The sequence below is a fragment of the Dendropsophus ebraccatus genome, chromosome 5, assembly GCF_027789765.1.
Source record: "Dendropsophus ebraccatus isolate aDenEbr1 chromosome 5, aDenEbr1.pat, whole genome shotgun sequence".
NCBI classification, from domain to species: Eukaryota; Metazoa; Chordata; class Amphibia; order Anura; family Hylidae; genus Dendropsophus; species Dendropsophus ebraccatus.
In genome coordinates this window covers 33,922,489-33,940,978 of record NC_091458.1, presented here as the reverse complement: position 1 = coordinate 33,940,978, position 18,490 = coordinate 33,922,489, and the positions used below count along the sequence as shown (strand labels likewise).

Genomic DNA, 18,490 nt, shown 5'->3' with positions numbered 1-18,490 from the left:
AAACATTTTGGAGTGGCCTATATACAGGAATGAGGTATATTTTCCAGAAAAAAATGGAGCTGCTTCTGCAGTATAGCATATTCACAATGCCTAGGCCAGCATGAACTCTATAATACAATAGAGCGTAGGTCTTGTGTGACAAGTATTACCATATATTCCTAACCATTTCCCAGGAAGCTAGTCCATTATACGGGAAGCTTCATCCTTCTGATGCAGTGATGAGTAAAGAAAGAGAATTGAAATCCCCGAAATCTTAAGAAAACAGTGTATTTATTCTTTTTATTACCAGCCTATTACCTGTTTCTTCAAATTGCGATCGAAGGACTTAAAGATCATACATAGAAAATTTACAACCCAATATAACACACAATAAAAACAGCAGACCATAGGAGATATATTATTGCAGTACGGGTTGCATAGTATATTGCTGGTACCAAGTCATTTCTCAGATATTGGAAACAGGTCATTGAGATCAGATGAATAGAATAATGCATACTATAAGCAGAAATGGACTTGAATTTGGAGGAAAAAGTTAGGACGCTGTTCAATTAATTACCCAGTTCAACAACCACGGTACAGCTCAGTGACGCGACAAAATACTCATTTTATTAGGTGGCCGAGCTCCAAACCGCTCCAGCCCGTAATTTTTCTCATTTTAGCCAAAGACCAAGCGATCAGGAATCGTTTCCAAGTCAAAAATGAACTTGTGCTGCTTTACGCCGGCTACAAAAATATTGTAATATTCCTTTTAAAATTGTGTCGTGAAATACAAATGTGCATCCCAATGCGCTTCGAGATTTTAAGTATCTAAATCCTTTCAAACAAACAGCAGAAAGTCACCGGTTGATATAAAATGCATGACTACTATCCAGCAGCTTAGAAAAAAAAGTCCCTCATTGACAGTCTCGGCTGTATTCCCGACATGTGGATTTTGATGCGGCTACCGACAGATAGAGTTTTCCATCTGGACAGACGCATATTTCATAGAGTTCCTGAGAGCTGTCAGCTGAGTTAGTCTTTGTACCTTGAGGCAGTTTGGGTAAAAATATTTTTTCAGCGTCCAGCACTACCTGTGTTACAAAGAAAAGAAGTGTTACTATAGGAATGGTCGTATCGATTCACATAATACAGAATATTATTGGTTATAGATAATCACTTGGGGTCCCGGCAGATTAACACTTTCTGATAATTTTTTTAAATTTAAAAATGTCAATAAAATGTCTAGCTGCTAAAAGTGTATAGCAGATGAGCCCGCTCCAGTCCGTCCGAACCCTAATGTGTGTGGCTGAAGAAGTTGGATGCAGCCCTAGAGCTGCTTGGAAAACATGGATACAGCCATAGGCTACATCCAACTTCTTCAGCCACACACTCAGGTTTGGACGGACTGGAGCGTGCTTCAGTTACATTCATCTCTAATAGGCACATGAGGGATCACTGTGGCCCTTAAAGCGGTACTCCAGTGAAAACCTTTTTCTTTCAAATCCATTGGTTTCAGAAATGTATATAGATTTGTAATTTACTTCTATTTTAAAATCTAAAGTCTTCCAGTACTTATCAGCTGATGTATGTCCTGCAGGATGTGGTGTATTTTTTCCATGACACAGTGCTCTCTGCTGCCACCGCTGTCCGAGACAGGAACTGTCCAGAGCAGGAGAAGTTTTCTGTGGGGATTTGCTGCTGCTCTGGACAGTCCCTGACATGGACACAGGTGGCAACAGAGAGCACTGTGTCAAAATGAAAAGAATACACCACTTCCTGCAGGACATACATTAGCTGATAAGTATTGGAAGACTTGAGATTTTTAAATAGAAGTAAATTACAAATCGTTTTAACTTTCTGAAACCAGTTCCTTTGAAAGTAAAAGATCTTTGCTGGATAACCCCTTTAAAAGATTGAGGGTCTCCTGAGTTAAAATTCTAAATATTATTACTAGCTATCGTAAGTAAAAACTCTTTTGGTTAACACTAAAAGGCTTTTCCATAAAAGAAGAATATAAATACTGAATGGCCACTTTATAACTACCATTATCTAGTAGCACAATGGGCTTCCTTTGACCTTCACTTGAGCAGGAATATTGTCCTATATGGACAGGACACTTTAGTTTTGCAATGTTAACAGAATGTCCATATACTCTATACTAAAGTTAGCCAAATCTGCCACTTGCCTAAAGTTGGATGCAGTTGGATGTATCAATGGAGACTCTTGAGTGAGTATTCCACTGAATTTTTTCTGCTGATCTCCCTGAGCTCAGTATTTGTTGTGTTTTGCTGGTCTACTATTCATTGCCCCCAATAACCAGAATCCTACTCCACACTGATGAGGGGTAATACCCCGAAACAGCTGTCTGTTGATGATCTGTCTGGCTTTCGTAATCCCTTATCATGTCACACAATACTCGCAACTGAGTTAGACTTTGACAATAAGGGATCACCCTGGTATTTCCCGATTTGTGTCCTAATACTCGCAACTGAGTGGGACTTAAGGGGCTACGTATCAGGGTGGTTTGATGATCTCCCCACTGGGAGACACCCCTTAGGAAAGGGTTTCCTTCCCCTCTTGCTATTCCCATGTTTAAAGACTTGTTAATTAGAGATGAGCGAACCGTGAGCATGCTCGAGTCGATCCGAACCCGAACTTTCGGCATTTGATTAGCGGTGGCTGCTGAACTTGGATAAAGCCCTAAGGCTATGTGGAAAGCATGGATATAGTCATTGGCTGTATCCATGTTTTCCAGACAACCTTAGAGCTTTATCCAAGTTCAGCAGCCCCAGCTAATCAAATACCGAACGTTCGGGTTCGGATGGACTCGAACCCGAACCCGGTTCGCTCATCTCTATTGTTAATCTGTTTTTTCAAAGTTTGACAAATTGTTCAGGGGGCAATGTATCAATGGAGACTCTTGACTAAATACTTAATTGGATGTTGTTGTTTTTTTGCTGCTCTCGTTGAGCAGCAAAAAGTTGAGTGAGTGATTGTTGTGTTTTGCTGCTCTACATATCAAAGGTTTTTTGTAATGACAGTGACACTTAAAATCAACCCTACTGTCTAAGCATCTATCCACAGGTAACAAAGGACTCAAGGTAACATTCCCCACACCATTATGCCTGAAAAATTAATGAAATGTTAAGTTCATTAAAGTTCAGGGTTCTTAGGTGAGAATAAAATTGTAGCCAACCATGTGACCTGCAGCTTTATGCACTGATTCAAAAGCAACAACTGGCCACCTTGGGTTTTCCACTGAAAGCCTTCTTTTTTTTCCAGACCATTATAAATAATGACATTTTAGACGGAGATATCCCAGTGTGACTTCTGCAGGGCTTCATAATGGCCGCAATGCTATTATTTTGCAGTGTGAACATAAAAAGTGTCAAGTGCCTTGTTCATTCTGAGAATGACTGATGGGTTTGGAGAGAGCCCTGGCTGCACAGCACTGCAATGATTTATATCCAGGAAGGGCAACGGATAAACTGTCTAGAAATGTGGATTTCAGTTAATCGAGGGAATAATTTATTTGGACATTTGAGGTGAACAATGAATATGGGAATCAAAAAAATATGGCAGGAAAATGATATAATTTTTGTTTTCAAATTCTACATTAAAATTCTCCACCATTCCTCTTACACATGGTGGAAAAATTATTGCATTTGGCTTCCGTGTATGATGGGAATTTTAGTTTTGCAACAGCTGGAGGGCTTAAAGAGGATATACCATCAGGTACATCCTCTTTAATCTGACCCAGGGATAGAACGGCGCTGTCATGGGGAAGCCTGTGTCCGTGTACCCATGTACGGCACCATTTTATCTACGGGTCCCGGGCCAGGGCTGAAGCACTGGAGGCGGACTGGCCCGCCCCCAGTGGGAGGGATCCCCCGCCCCTGTTTGACACGGCTCCATTGATTCTAATGGAGCCACGTCATAGAGGGAAGGGAATTTCCTCCCACTGGGAGCTCCTGTGCTTCAGCTCCGGCCCAGGACCCGTGGATAGAACGGCGCCGTACACGGGAACCGGGCTGCCATTCAAAAACGGACCATGGCACCAGCTTCCCCGTGACGGCACCATACATCCTCTTTAAGGTTCCTTATCCCTGTGTTAGGTGGGAGACAATGTTTGGATTAATATTGGAGTTACAGGAGCTGCATCCCCCACTACCCTTGTTGCTGTAGGAGCTCCTAGTTGAGTTGTACTCCCTGCTGTTATTATGCAGTTCTAATGTTTTGTCATGGTATGGCGACATTATTTTATAATAGTATGGTAATATTAGTCAGCCATTGGGAGGTGTTTGAAAAGGGGGGGGGTGTGCCCTTCTTGGTACAATATGGTTCCATTGCTCATATAATATGCAGAGCTCCTATCAATATCCCGTCACTACTATAGGCAGAATCTCTGGTTCCGTGAAACCTGTCGGATAGAGTATTGTACATTTGGAATACTCAGAACCTAAATCCAAAGTATTTAAGAAAATCACAAACCATTCCATCGTTGCTGTGTAATTTGATATCTCTTCGTGAAATCGCCTCAATTTCTCCGGTCTGGGCCTTGATGTAAACTCCTTTAGGGGCGTCCATGCTCAAGGATCGAGTTGGAGACTCCAGTCTGAAAATTTCATAATAAATAATAAGTGAAAATATCAGCATATAAATAATTATTGCGCAAAATACATTGATCGTTGTGGAGCAGCCAGACGTATTCATTTATAGGGCGGTATTTCCCACTGTCTGTGCAAGGTTTGTTGACATAGGAGGAAGAACTAAAATGGCTTCTTTGGACAGTGTCACACCTGTCCAAAGTTTACAATTGTTGATTACACTAACTAATGATAACTTAATGTAGGTGAATTGTCAGTCATGCTTTAAAACCTACTACCTTTCTTGTAAAGTTTTTGAGTTGCAGATTAGCTTGAGATGTACCAGGTACATCCTCTTTAACCTGAAGCCACGGATCGAACGGCGCCGGCACGGGGAAGCCGGTTCTGTGCACCGGAACTGGCCGGTGCTCAAGCACTGGAGGTAGGCCGGCCCTTCCCCAGTGGGGACGGTTTCGGTGCATAGAACGGCATTGTGCACGGGAACCGGGCCTCAGTCCCGAAAACGGACCGCGGCACCGGCTTCCCCGTGCCGGTGCCGTTCGATCCGTGGCTTCAGGTTAAAGAGGATGTACCTGGTGGTACATCCTCTTTAAATCACGGCCATTGTTGCAATTTGTAACAACGACTGTGATTTATGCTAAACATACGTTGTATTTGAATGAATGCAATCCCGGCTGTAGTACATACACATAGTATACGTTCCAGCTGGGATTCCATCCGGTCACATGAAAAACTGACATGTCACAAATGGAGTGGAATGTTCTTGTAGACCCTACTGCAAAAAAAAAAAAATTATAATCTGTGAATGTCCAATCCTTTAATTGTTCTATATAAAAGAGGTTGATTTTAGCAGCTGTACTGTGTTGGATGGATGGATGTCTTTTTTTTCACCCTTACAGGCTATGGGACTTACAAACTGTGAAATTTCTTGGTTGTCAGCTCTTCTTCTGGAGAGATCTCTAGCTTGGCATGCAATCCCAGTTATGTTTTGAGACTTGTATTTGGAGTGAGACCCAGACTTTAAGGTAAAGCTACCTTGAGAAGGTGGAGTGAGAGCTGCTTTGCATATCCTTTCTTTCTACTTGTTAAGCTTACAAGTTATCTCCTTCAGCTTCCCAATAAACACTCAGGTTCACCATACACCTCAGAGCTTGGCAGTATATAGGGTTGAACATGATGAAATCCAACATTCCTAATCCTTGTTTTAGGAACCCTACATTTAATGCCAAGAACAAACTAAATTATGTTCTGATGGATCATGAAAGGGTTTCCCAAAGCTTCATTTGAGTAAGACATTGATCTCCTGGGGATCTTCTGGCCCAAGGCAATGACTACCTAGTCCTACCTAGAACCATATCACATCCATGTGCACTTAACTAAATTCTCCATAGAGTTAAATGCTTCACTTCTTACTGTGCATAGTGTTACACTATTTTCTGCTACTTAAAGCATCTGTGAAAGCATTGCTTGTATTCTTATGATTTTCAGATTTTCTTGTTTAACCCGGGCTCAGGGTTGAGATACACTTGACCCTCTTTAGAAAGACTCCACAAAGAACCGCAGCTCACAAAGAATCTGAGAAACATGTCATTTCCCATTCTCCTGCTGGGAAGAATAGACAGATGAGGGGGTTTGGGTCCTCTAAGGAAAACATTGTCCTTCCTCGGTCGAAGAACATGACAGGGAAGCAAAAGGTCACAGCTAAAAAATTAAAGGGGAGTTCTTCATTAGAAACAACATTATTGATACCCTTAGGTTTCTCTATTAGGAATATACCAAAGCTATTTCTGTGTTCAATTTTTAGTTTTTTCCCAAAAAAATTAAAAAACTTGGTTTCATTTCTATCGGCATGAAAATAAATAAACATATAAATAATAAATAATAATAATAATAATAATAATAATAATAATAATGTATATTTCCCCAAGAACTTAAAGTTCTCCAAGGTGGAAGATAATCGACTGTGACATCTTCTCTCTTTACACAGACTTTGTGTCTTTCGTTGGTCTCCCCACTCAATTAGTACTCTTCGGAAATGAGACATTTTACCTTGCAAGACACAATAATACCATCATAGCAACTGATTTATTCTGAGTTCTATAACGCTCGCGGAGCAATAAAGCTTCCGCTGTGACATGTGAGTCGGCACATAAAAGTGTCAAATAAAATTCAGTAGCTGCGTAAAAGCTGTAAAATTAGCACAGAGAAATAAAAATAAGACAAACTCTGATCAAGACAGAAACGGGTAATAAATAACCATTTAAGCTACAGCTGCTGAATTCCACCTCCCAAACATTGGCAGAGACTTGGAGACAGACTGAGAGAAAATTAACATGAGTGGTCATTAAAAGAAGATATTATACTACAGTAACTACATAGTAGGAACATCATCAAGGGGCGATGCTGTGGAGGTCAGTATGTGACCGGCAGAAGATTTCCAAATAACTCTTTAACAAGCCTGGTTTACAGGTAATGTATTTTATTCTAAGTGTTTAAAAAAAAAAAATTTGTAGTTTTTATGGGACAAATAAAATCTTAAAGGGGTTATACAGCGTTAGGAATTTTGGAGAACATAAGAAACATCTAGGGGGGGATTTATCAAGACCGGCAATCTCATACACCGGTCTTAAATTAGGCCCCACCCCTTTATCCTGTCCGGATTCACTAAGAGGCGCATGCCTCTTAGTAGATCTGGCTGGCCGTGCGCCTGATCCCATGCCAGGTGCAACAAATCCCTACCTGCTTCTAGCCTTCTAGCCTGCGTGCAGGTGTAAATCATGATAAAGGAGGTTAGGGAGGAGACCACGCCTCTTCCCCACCTTGCCGCGCCGCCCAAGCACCCCAGGCACCCCCTGCCCGCCCATCGGCAGGCATATGACAGGGAAAAGGGGCGAATCTGCGTCTTCTCCCTGGCGTACGCCTCGGGCAAAACCTTCATAAATGTCCCCCCTAATGTTACCTCTCCGCACTCCCCTAGTGTCCTGTTGCTCGCTGACTGTAACCGCCGCCTCTTCCAATCAGACAATCACTAACTGAGATGGGACAGTGCCACGGCCAGTGATTGGCTGAATAGGCTGTTGCTTCTGCAACAGTTTAATCTTTGAAGTTGTGGCGGTTCTGGTCAGCGAAAGACACCTGCGACCTTGCAACCGAAAAACGGAGGAGTGCAGAGAGGTAGGCATAACATGTTTATTCTGTTTTCCAGCAGGGCATCATTATATGAAAAAATTCTAATGCTGGATAACCCCTTTACAGCATTCTATTTTTTACATCCACTACTTAGAGCAGCAACGATAAGATGTTATTCTTGTTCTGTGCAGAGCACTTGTCAGCTTTGCCATATATACAGGTACAGAATGGGCAGGGTCATCTCATTATCATGATTGACAGCACCATTGTACTGCTAGAAGCCTTGATATGATTGGCTAGCGACACAATACATTATATATACACAGATAAGGAACTTCATGAATCTGTTCCAATTTGGGAAAGAGCTTTACTCCAACTCTTCCTAGAGACTGTGACAACCTTTGATACTTCTCTGTCACTAGATTGCCCATTTCATATAGTTAATGCATAAGAAAGTTCATGTCTTCAATATGGCTGCCTCAGAAAAAGTTTAAAATGTTACAATGATTTTAGAAAAAAATTTGACATTTCCAAAGTTTGGTCAGTTAGGGTCTGGAAAAATCACTAGAATGCCTACGTTAGGCTAAGTGCTTCTCTTCCTGTCCCTCACTGCATGAGACAGATTCTATAGAAAGTCTATTGTGGCCATCTTATGCAGCAAGAGAAACAGAGCACTTAGTTTAATACTTCATATTGTAGTGATTTTCGGAGTAAAAATAAAAATAACAAAAATACTTAGAAATAAGGAAACTTCATAATTTATTCTCTATATACTAGCTCGATTAAAGGCATTGTCTGCCCTGTTGGTTTTCAAAGATTTTTATGAGTTTTTTTAAGAAATGAACAAAGCCCAACATAGGCTAACAGAAAACAAAAGGCCTACAACGGCCAACACCATAATTCACTGGTAGGAGCGTGATACAGAAAGAAAAGAAAATCAAGCAGCTCTCCAACATAGTCAGAAGTCATGAAATTAGCATAAATCACAACACGAAAACCATCAGAGCAATAACAAAAGCATTGATATGAAAGAGAGCTTTATTGAAGGAGGCCTATCTCATCTACTAGTTAGAGTAAAGAGTGGCCATAAAGGTCCCCAGAGCTCAGGCTGCCAAGCGTGAGTGGCTGGCAAGAGGGCGGAGTCAACACGACTAAAAGGTGCTGTGGCTCCGCCCCTATGTCTAGTAACTGAGTGCCAGGACGGACAATCAAAGATCAAGATTTTGAAATTACTGCCTCGCCGGAGAGCTGTGTCCACCAGATGTAAGGTACTGGGGTCAACTCTGAGCTCTTCCTCAGGGGATATTGGTTCCCTTTAAAGCTGAGATTTACAACAAACAATTCTGTAAAATCCTTTAAATGTGGGAAGGATTCTGGCAATGTGGTAGAGAAGTGGGAAAAATAACGTCAGTAAAGTCCCTCTAGCTGGCACCATGTACACAGTCTGGCCATCATGTCAGGCCTTATTTGACCTCTAGCACATCACTACAGCTTTCTCCGCTCTCCAGTCGCGCCGATGATATCAGGGAGAGCAGCTGCAGGGAAGTTGATTTCTTTGCATCTGTTTTGTTCTATTATGTGAATCACAATGAAAGGAGTTTGATCTGAGTAATAGCTATATATTAGGGGCTTGTAAACGTAAAGGTGAATAACAAAGTCAGCCATTCACTTTAACTATTGCCTTAATGATTTCTATTACCTATCACCGTTTTTTTTTTTTTTTTTTTTTAACTGCATAAAAGCTAGTCTGCCAGAAGCATCATCTCTGTAAACATCTATCATGTACTTTGAGGTCACAGTCCTTGCAAAACAGAGAAGGCGGACTGCACACAAGGACCAGGTAATAGCCGGGCCTCTTCAGCAGACTGGCCTGTTTGATAGAGTATTACATGCAGGTAGTGAGCTGACCTCCCTTCTATAATGCAGTGATTCATACCATGATTAGAAGAAGGCCCAAATAAAGTAATTCCATTTGTCAGGGTGCAGATGCTGTCATAGCTCTTAAGTAATGTTAATTATCCTTTCAGATAACATTGCCGCAGAAACGCTGCGTCTTTACCTTGAAGAAAACATGGACAATGCTTGATTTATGGTCAGTACTGTCACAGACCACAACGCTCTCGACAAGGCTATTTCAGTGGCCATTTTCTGCTTGAAGGGTGTCTGACTAGTTTCAAGGTACAGTAAAGGCAGCTACTTTTTACCAATAGTAAGGCAGCTCGAAATACAAAACATGCAAGAGAAAAGGTACTCCGAAAAAAGTGCACTTATTTCTAAAGGAGGAGTCCATACCTTTAATGGATTGCTATAAGCACGGGTCCCATTAGAGGACGCTCTTATGGAGTCTGTTTCTGACTAGCAGCCTAGTGGAGGTTACTTTGTACTGGTCTGGCACCACGCATCCCATTTGTCCATGTACAAAGGAGCAGATACTGGTCCTGCTACTGGGTTGATGAAATTCTTTAATACTGTCAGCTCTTCTTGTTTAACGACCTGTCTTGGTATAAGCTCCATGTTATTGAGACTGTGCTGAGAGACAGAGAAAGATCTCTAATGCCTGTGCAACCCAAATGGACTACCAAATGGACTACTGCCTCATGCTACCAGTAGAATCAAGGACACAAAATATAGAAGTCCAAAAAGAATCAGTCAGTAAGGATAAGGGTGAATCATAATCTGGTGCTCCAAAATATAGCCAGGTTTGTTGGGAGTGATTGCCTGAGTGGCCGGTTGGTGTATTATCACCTTAAGAAGTACAGTAAGTAACTATGACCATTAAATGCAGACCCATGCCATCTTCAGTGGTTGTCTTGTTGTTGCTCCTCCGGTACATCTGTTATCACTTTCATTTGCACCAAAGCTAGGAAAAATTGATTCAAAATTGCTTATGCTTGACTTGCGTGGGTTTGACTTGCTGTTGTACTGTAATGCTTAAAGAGGTTTTCCCATCTTAACTAACAGGGTTTGTAATACTCATGAAGTTAAATATTTTTGCAAATACATTAATTTAGCAAATTTGCCTCTTAGTTCCAGTCTAGTGTAGGTGTGGAGGTGCATAGACTGCTGCTATGTTCCTGACTTCATAACCATCCAGTATTCAACCACTAGAGGTGTGACTACACATAAGGGGAATTTACCTGTCCATGCTGAGAGGGTCATCACTACAGTTTCAAGTCTTCAGGTCAAGTTCTGCGTTCTGCAGTGAGTAAAGTGTAACTAGGGGTTGGAGAAGCTGGGTTTCTTGCCGAAGGGCCCCCTTACTTTTGCTGAGTCCTTACTGGCAAACTTCAAAGGTCATCTCCAACCAGGGTTGCACTATACTGGATATGGCTTAGTGTACAGCAGGATGGATCTTCTTCCATGAGTACCGGTTCTCTCTCTCTCTCTCTCTCTTTAAATACTTTCAAGTTATTGTAACCAATCCAAAGTTGTCAGGACCCTCTTCAGCAGAGCATAGAACTGTATGGACAGTCCCCCTCTTAGTAGTCCACCCTGTCACACCTGTGTAAGTAACTTTAAAGTGACGCTGTCGTTATAACTTACAAAATCTAAATCAACAGTAGATGTGATAAAAAGCAACTTTGCAATTTAAATTCTTTTTTTTTTTTTTTTTTTTAAGTGATCATGGAAAACACGGCACTTCCTGTTTTCTGACAGTTTTTTTTCCCCTCAAAAAACTGGAAACAGTCAGAGAACAGGAAGTCTTGTGTATATCAGGCCATCTGAGCCGAGCGCTCAAAGAGAGAAGACAGTCATGTGATTGGCAAACACATTGAGCCGTGACTCTCTGTACTGGCCGGAATTTCTGTGTTTAGTCTGTTTTTTTAACCAGCACAGGTCAGAGAATCTGCCTTCAGGACACTGGACCTGAATGTCTGGCAAGTTCAGTTTTTTTTTTTTTTTTTTTTTACAGCAAGATAAAAACAGGAAAAAATTTATGTATATTGCAAACTTGCTTTATATCACATCTACTGTTGATTTAGTGCTTGAAAGTTATAAAGGCAGTGCCGCTTTAAGTTAGAGAATATTCTCAAGCTACTCAAAAGTCTCCTAAAGCTCTCTACTCCTGGACAAAGCAGTAATCCAAGAAGGGGAATTAACCAACAGATCTGTTCCCAAGCTATACTGTCTTGTGAACAAAATATTGTGTGTAGTATTATATTCAACTAAGGGCCCTATTACACCAACAGATTATCTGACAGATTTTTTTAAGCCAAAGCCAGGAATGGATTTGAAAAGAGGAGAAATCTCAGTCTTTCCTTTATGACCTGTTCTCTATTTATAGTCTGTTCCTGGCTTTGGCTAAAATTCTGTCAGCTATCTGTTGGTGTAATGTGGCCCTAAGACTGTTACAGTTATTCTGTACCTTGAGGAACTTATTAGTAAAGTTTCATTCTGCAGTGAACCCTGAACTCTTTGCGATTGTGTCCTGCACCAACACACCCTCGCTTCATCACACAAGGCTTCCAAATAGGCTGTTAAAGGGTATTCTGGCTCTAGTGTCAAGTTTATTATACTTGGGTGGAGGAAATAAAAATAATAAAAATAGAAAAAACATACATACAAAACCCCAGTCCTCCCATTTACATCCATCTCATCCCCTGTTCGTCTGGGTTTTTCCTGCTTTCTAGGTGAGCAGGACCTGCCAGCTCAGCCAATCGCTGACTGAGACAGGACACAGCTGCAGCCAGTGATTGGTTGAACTATAAGGTCCTGCTCCTGAGTGCTTGGGGGATCTGATGGAAGTAAACAGGGGCTGTGGGAAAGACATGGAGGACCAAGGTTATTTAAGTGTGTTTTTTTTTCTTTATGCTAATAAAATGCAGTTTTACCAAACTGAGCAGCCATTTGCACTGATTGTTATAGGGCCTTGTGGCTCTACCCATACAACTACTTTACATAATGACAGTCTACTAAATAAATACATATGTAGATAAAATGTTTCATCATATATTTCTCCACAGAACAGATGAATGTACTGGAGGTCAAAGATCCATTGCTTTATGGTTATCCTTTATACAAAGAATGAAAATGTTCCTTAAAGTGCACAGGCACAAAAGAGCAAAGTAATATGCAGTACCCATCCAATGCTCTATGTAAATGAGCTCCACAGTATTACAGTAAAGTCTGAATAGGACTATTATGTTCTTCTTTTTCTGGATATACAAAAAGTATAAATAAATTGGGTGGTGTGGCACAACCCAAGGACAAGCAAGGCATTGTTTCTGGGGCAATAAACATGTATTAGCATCTCATCATCATTACATAGACATCAGTACCTGAGTTGTTTGGAGGAGTCGGCTCTAACTAGAGGGGTCTCTACCGAATGTTCAAACAAAGCTCCCTCTGGCCCTGGAACAAAGAGCATAATACAACATTATAACAATATCTACCAATATTCTACCATATTCTACCAACAGAGATTACCAAATTTAAATTTAGAAAGATTCAGCGTGAATTAGCCATTGATTTAGTTTGGATTCAGTTGGATTTGGCTGTACAATCATTTATTGGATGCAAAGCACTGGGTATAGCGAATGTACTAGTTCAGTGCTTCTAAACTGTAGTCCCCATGGTCCACCAATAGATCATGTTTTGAAGATCTTCCATCGAAAGAACACCTGTGATAATACCCGATGCATTGAGTATAATTATATCACCTGTGAAATACTAAGGAAATCCTCAAAACGTGACCTGTTGGTGGCCATGAGGACTAAAAATGAGAAGCACTGTTCTAGTAAGTGTTATCTGGAAAAGACAGAGCACCTCTGTTTACCAGTGCACAAAAGAGACTTTTCCTGGGAGAGGCCATGACCACACAATGTCTTTTTTTGGCCGTTTGGAGGCTAATTTTTAGACGGACATCATTGCATGGCCAAATATTGTCCTTTACTTAAAAAAAGATGTTATTTGGCCGTGAAATGAGGGCCATCCAAAAAAATGCTAAAAAAAGACGTTGTGTGGTCATGGTCATATAGTGGTTTTACTATCTGCTTTCAACAAAGTTCTGACATGTTATAGCCAGATGTTAGAAGTTTGTATCGGTGGAAGTCTGGGTACTGAGACCTCAGCTGATCGCTAGTACGAAGAGGCAGAAGTGCTTAGCACTGAATAGTCAGTAGTGATCAGCGGACCGTCAGGCTTTTGGTCCGACAGCATCTGTGCTCTATTATCATGCCTGTGATCCTGCGACTATGCGGTCAGGATATTCCAGGGAATTCCAGATCGATTCCCTGGAATATCCTGGCCGCATATTCCCGGGACCGCAACTAAGCGGCTGGGATCACAGGCATGCCGATAGAGCGAACTACTTTCGGACCAAAAGTCTGAAAGATTTGCTCATCTCTAATAGTCAGGTGCGTGGGAACTTTGTTTCAAAAAGGGTTGTGAATGCTAGTCTAAGGGGTGTGATTAGGAGGCTGAGGGGTAAAAACCATCTTCAGCATGGAGGTATTAAGAGGCTGAGGGGTACAAAACAAGTTCAGGTGGGTGTGACTGTGAAGCTCCTTATCACACCCCCTGAGCTGAGCATTCACCTATTGTTGTCTGGCTAATAAGGGTTTTTGCCTTCCTCTGGACCAACACAGTAGGGTTTCCCTAGATTGAACCTGATGGACTCTTGTCTTCTCTCAACCTTACTAACTATGTTACTATTAAATGCAGATAGTCAACCAAATAATAGAATCCCTTTATGTTAGGAATGGGATGGCATAGCAAGAAAATAAAAACACCATTGGAGTTAGCACCCAGTGATGCAAAAACTAAATGTTTTGGACTGACCACAGGTCCCTTAGGGTAGCTAAAGGCCTGCCACAATAGAATTAAAAGAGAAGTCCGTTGAGGAGACTACTTTTTTACAAAGGCAGGAGGGGGGGGGGTTGACATAAAAACAACCTTAACTCACCTCTCCCCACGCCTCTCCAGCATCGGATCGCTGCTCTGGGACCCTGGATCTTCTCTTAGCTGACGTCACAACCCGGTTGACTGCCTGCTCAGCCAATCAGTGACTGGAACGGGACGCCACTGCAGTCTCTGAATGGCTGAGCAGGAAATCCATCAGCTGGAAAGGCATTTCCCCCCTCGTCATGACATCATCAGAACTCGAGGGAAAATACCTTCCGGCAGAGGCCCCGGGGCCGGTGTAGCGGCACGGCATGGGCACGTGGAGAAGTAAGTTAGTGTTCTGTAGTAAGTTCCCCCCTGCCAAGCTGCCCAAAAATAAAACTGGCCAGACTTCTCCTTTAAATGATGAAATTCTTTCTACCCGTAGCTCCTCAAGGGAGCGCACAGATTTATAAAACAATAATCAGTGTATTAGGACATGTATCGGTCTGTATGTGGTGGTCTTTCCCTAGTAGTGGCTTCAGGCAGACAAAAGGTAAAGTGAAGCAGGCAATGTAATGCTTTGTTACAGCAATGCAGAGCTCTGAGTCCTATAAAGATCTATTATAATGTGAATTGGAAGAGAACATTGAACTTATTAGGGAAGAATAAAATAATGAAAATAAAAATTAATAAAATCAGGAGGGAGTCCTCCCTATCTGGAATCTGCTGTATACTGCTAATGACCGGCGCTCTGACTGTCCCATGTTACTGCTCAGTATCTGCGGTGCCCCGTCCTTCCTCTATAATATAACTCCATTGTTAAAGTTTTATAGAGATATTTTCCGATGTTCTTCCTCGGAAGCCTGGGCCATCAATTAAGTCGTCTAATTGGACCACAGGAGGTTTGGCATTTTGGATAATTATTTTTCTTTCGGAGTTTGGGTTATACAACTTTATTTTTTCCTAGAATACAGATGTAAATGCTGCAGTCATTACATGGCATTTACAATCCCATAGATCCCATAGGATGCATGGAGATGAATCCAGAATATTTGCCACTTATTTCTAATATAGCACACACCCTGAAGGATTGTAATATATGTGCAGTCATCATGTGACAATGGATTCACTGCAAATATAAAGTCAAGATATAAAAGACTCTTTAAGACCCAAACAAATTTTAGTGGGACCATAACAGAGAACCTGCAGAAAGCAATAGAAAGCAAAAGAAAAAGAGATGCTGCCCCTCCTTCACCATCCAACCCAGTTGTCAACGTGAGCTGGTCTGGCTCTGTTCTAGGATAGGAGCCAGGATTATATTGTACGTGTAAATAAAATTGTGGAGATGCAGCGTGTTAAAAATCTCTATTTCTTTTTACATTACAAGCATCAGGCCTTCCAACTCCAGACTGGAGTTTGCTTTCTTGAAGCTTCACTTGGCAGTAAAACTTATTTCCAGCAGCTTCCATAGCTACAGGGCTGAGTTTTTCCAGGAGGACTGCTTTTAACCTCTTAAGGACATAGGACGTACCGGTACGTCCTATGTCCTCATTAGCACTTCAAAGCGGGGCCGCGCGGCGGCCCCGCTTTGAAGTGCCGCGATCCCGGGTGCCGCGAGTAGCCCGGGACCGCTGCTATTAGCGGGCACGGTCCGATCGCCGTGCCCGCTAATTAGCTAATCGGAGGCAGCTGTCAAAGTTGACAGCTGCCTCCGATTACCGGAGGCAACGTTTCCCTGGGGTCTAGTGGGGGAGATCGCTCCTCCGGGACCTTGTCCCGGAGGAGCGATCTCCGTTACTGATGCCGGCCGGGGACGCGTCCAAGATGGCGCCGTCCTCGGCTCGGCACTCGTTTGTTTCCGGCTGCAGCAGCCGAAAGCAAACGAGTGCCGATCTCATGGATCTCTGCAGCATATCTATGCTGCAGAGATCTCTATGAGAGATCAAAGTGTATATACTAGAAGTCCCCCAGAGGGGCTTCTAGTATATGTGTAAAAAAAAAAAAAAACGTGTTGTTAATAGTAAAAATCCCCCTCCCCTAATAAAAGTCTGAATCACCCCCCTTTTCCCAGGTTTTAAATAAAAGTAAACAAATAAATAAATAAATAAACATGTTTGGTATCGCCGTGTGCGTAATCGCCCGAACTATTAATTAATCACATTCCTGATCTCGTACGGTAAACGGCGTCAGCGCAAAAAAATCCCAAAGTGCAAAATTGCGCATTTTTGGTCGCATCAAATCCAGAAAAAATGTAATAAAAAGCGATCAAAAAGTCGTATATGCGCAATCAAGGTACCGATAGAAAGATCACATCATGGCGCAAAAAATGACACCTCGCACAGCCCCATAGACCAAAGGATAAAAGCGCTATAAGCCTGGGAATGGAGCGATTTTAAGGAACGTATATTTGTTAACAACGGTTTGAATTTTTTACAGGCCATCAGATACAATATAAGTTATACATGTTATATATCACAGTAATCGTAACGACTTGAGGAACATGCATAACAAGTCAGTTTTACCCCAGGGCGAATGGCGTAAAAACACATTTCCCCCAAATAAAAGAAATGCGTTTTTTTTTTCAATTTCACCACACTTTGAATTTTTTTCTGGTTTCGCAGTGTACTTTATGCAAAAATTCAGCCTGTAATTGCAAAGTACAATTAGTGACGCAAGAAATAAGGGGTCATGTGGGTTTCTAGGTGGAAAAATGCAAGTGCTATGACCTTTTAAACACAAGGAGGAAAAAACGAAAACGTAAAAACGAAAATGGGCCATGTCCTTAAAGGGTTAAAGTGTCACTGTCATTAAAATTTTTTTTTGCAGAAATCAATAGTCCAGGCGATTTTAAGAAACTTTGTAATTGGGTTTATTCGCCGAAAAATGAATTTTTATCATGAAAAAGCAGTTTGAAGCTCTCCCCCCTGTCTTCATTGTTCTCCTATGGAGAGAGGGAAATGAGACACCAAAACAGGACAACAAAGAGTTAATTTACAACTACATGACCCGGCTACCTCCTCTGACAGTCAGCACTGACCTCTCTGACCTCTGAATACAGCTGTCACCCAGCTCCGTGCCTGTAATCCTTTGTTCTCCGCTCTCGATGCCGACTCATGTCCCTCCTCCCCCTCTCCTCTCTATAGAACAGACAGTGTTGTGTCTGATGCAACAAGTCACAAGTTCCTGATATTTTGTAGTGAATGGAAAAGAGGAGGGGGGGGGGGGGACCTGGGAAAAGTCTGGGATAATGGCATATTTGGCTAATAAACCCAATTACGAAGTTTCCTAAAATCGCCTGGACTATTGATTTCTGCAAAAAAAAAAAAAAAAAAAAAGAAATATGACAGTACATATGTACATGGCGCTGAGGGGGCGGGGATTTGGCGGCCCAGCCACTAGACGACGAGGTGAGGGCTTTTATAGCATTTAAACGCAGCTGTCAGCTTTGTGTGGTGATTTACAGGTTTTCCTCCCCCCACCTATCTGTTTTTTTCTGCTAGCCTTAGGGTGCGTTTACACAGAGAGATTTATCTGACAGATTTTTGAAGCCAAAGCCAGGATTGTATTTAAAAAGAGTAGAAATCTCAGTCTTTTCTTTATGACCTGTTCCCTGTTTATAGCCGGACTTCCTCTTAAAAAAAATATGGGTGTGATTGCTAGACAAAAGGATGGAGGAATATAAGGATAAGGGGTGTGAATCAGGCTTGGGTGGAAATATATGGCTGAGGGGCAAGAATTAGATTCACACACTCGGGGGCTACAAGATGATATTTTAAAAGCATAAATTCTGTTTGTACCAACCAGAAGTTCTCTTTAAAGCGACTCTGTACCCATAATCTGACCCCCCCCCAAACCACTTGTACCTTCAGATAACTGCTTTTATTTCAAGATCTGTTCTGGGGTCTGTTCGGCAGGTGATGCAGTAATTGTCTTAAAAAACGACATTTAAA

The 18,490-nt window shown here is 41.8% G+C and overlaps 1 protein-coding gene across 2 annotated transcripts in view; it reads right to left on the bottom strand.

Moving 5' to 3' along the window:
• Positions 1 to 251: 251 nt before the first annotated feature.
• Positions 252 to 18,490, bottom strand: part of SGCG (sarcoglycan gamma) — a 189,979-nt gene continuing 171,740 nt past the window's right edge. For both annotated transcript variants that reach the window (XM_069972053.1, XM_069972054.1), the window contains exons 6-8: positions 12,995 to 13,067; positions 4,471 to 4,594; positions 252 to 1,070 (exon numbers count right to left, since the gene is read on the bottom strand). In XM_069972053.1, the coding sequence (XP_069828154.1) occupies positions 894 to 1,070; positions 4,471 to 4,594; positions 12,995 to 13,067 (374 nt within the window). In that variant the 3' untranslated portion in view covers positions 252 to 893. The remainder of the gene's footprint in view (positions 1,071 to 4,470; positions 4,595 to 12,994; positions 13,068 to 18,490) is intronic.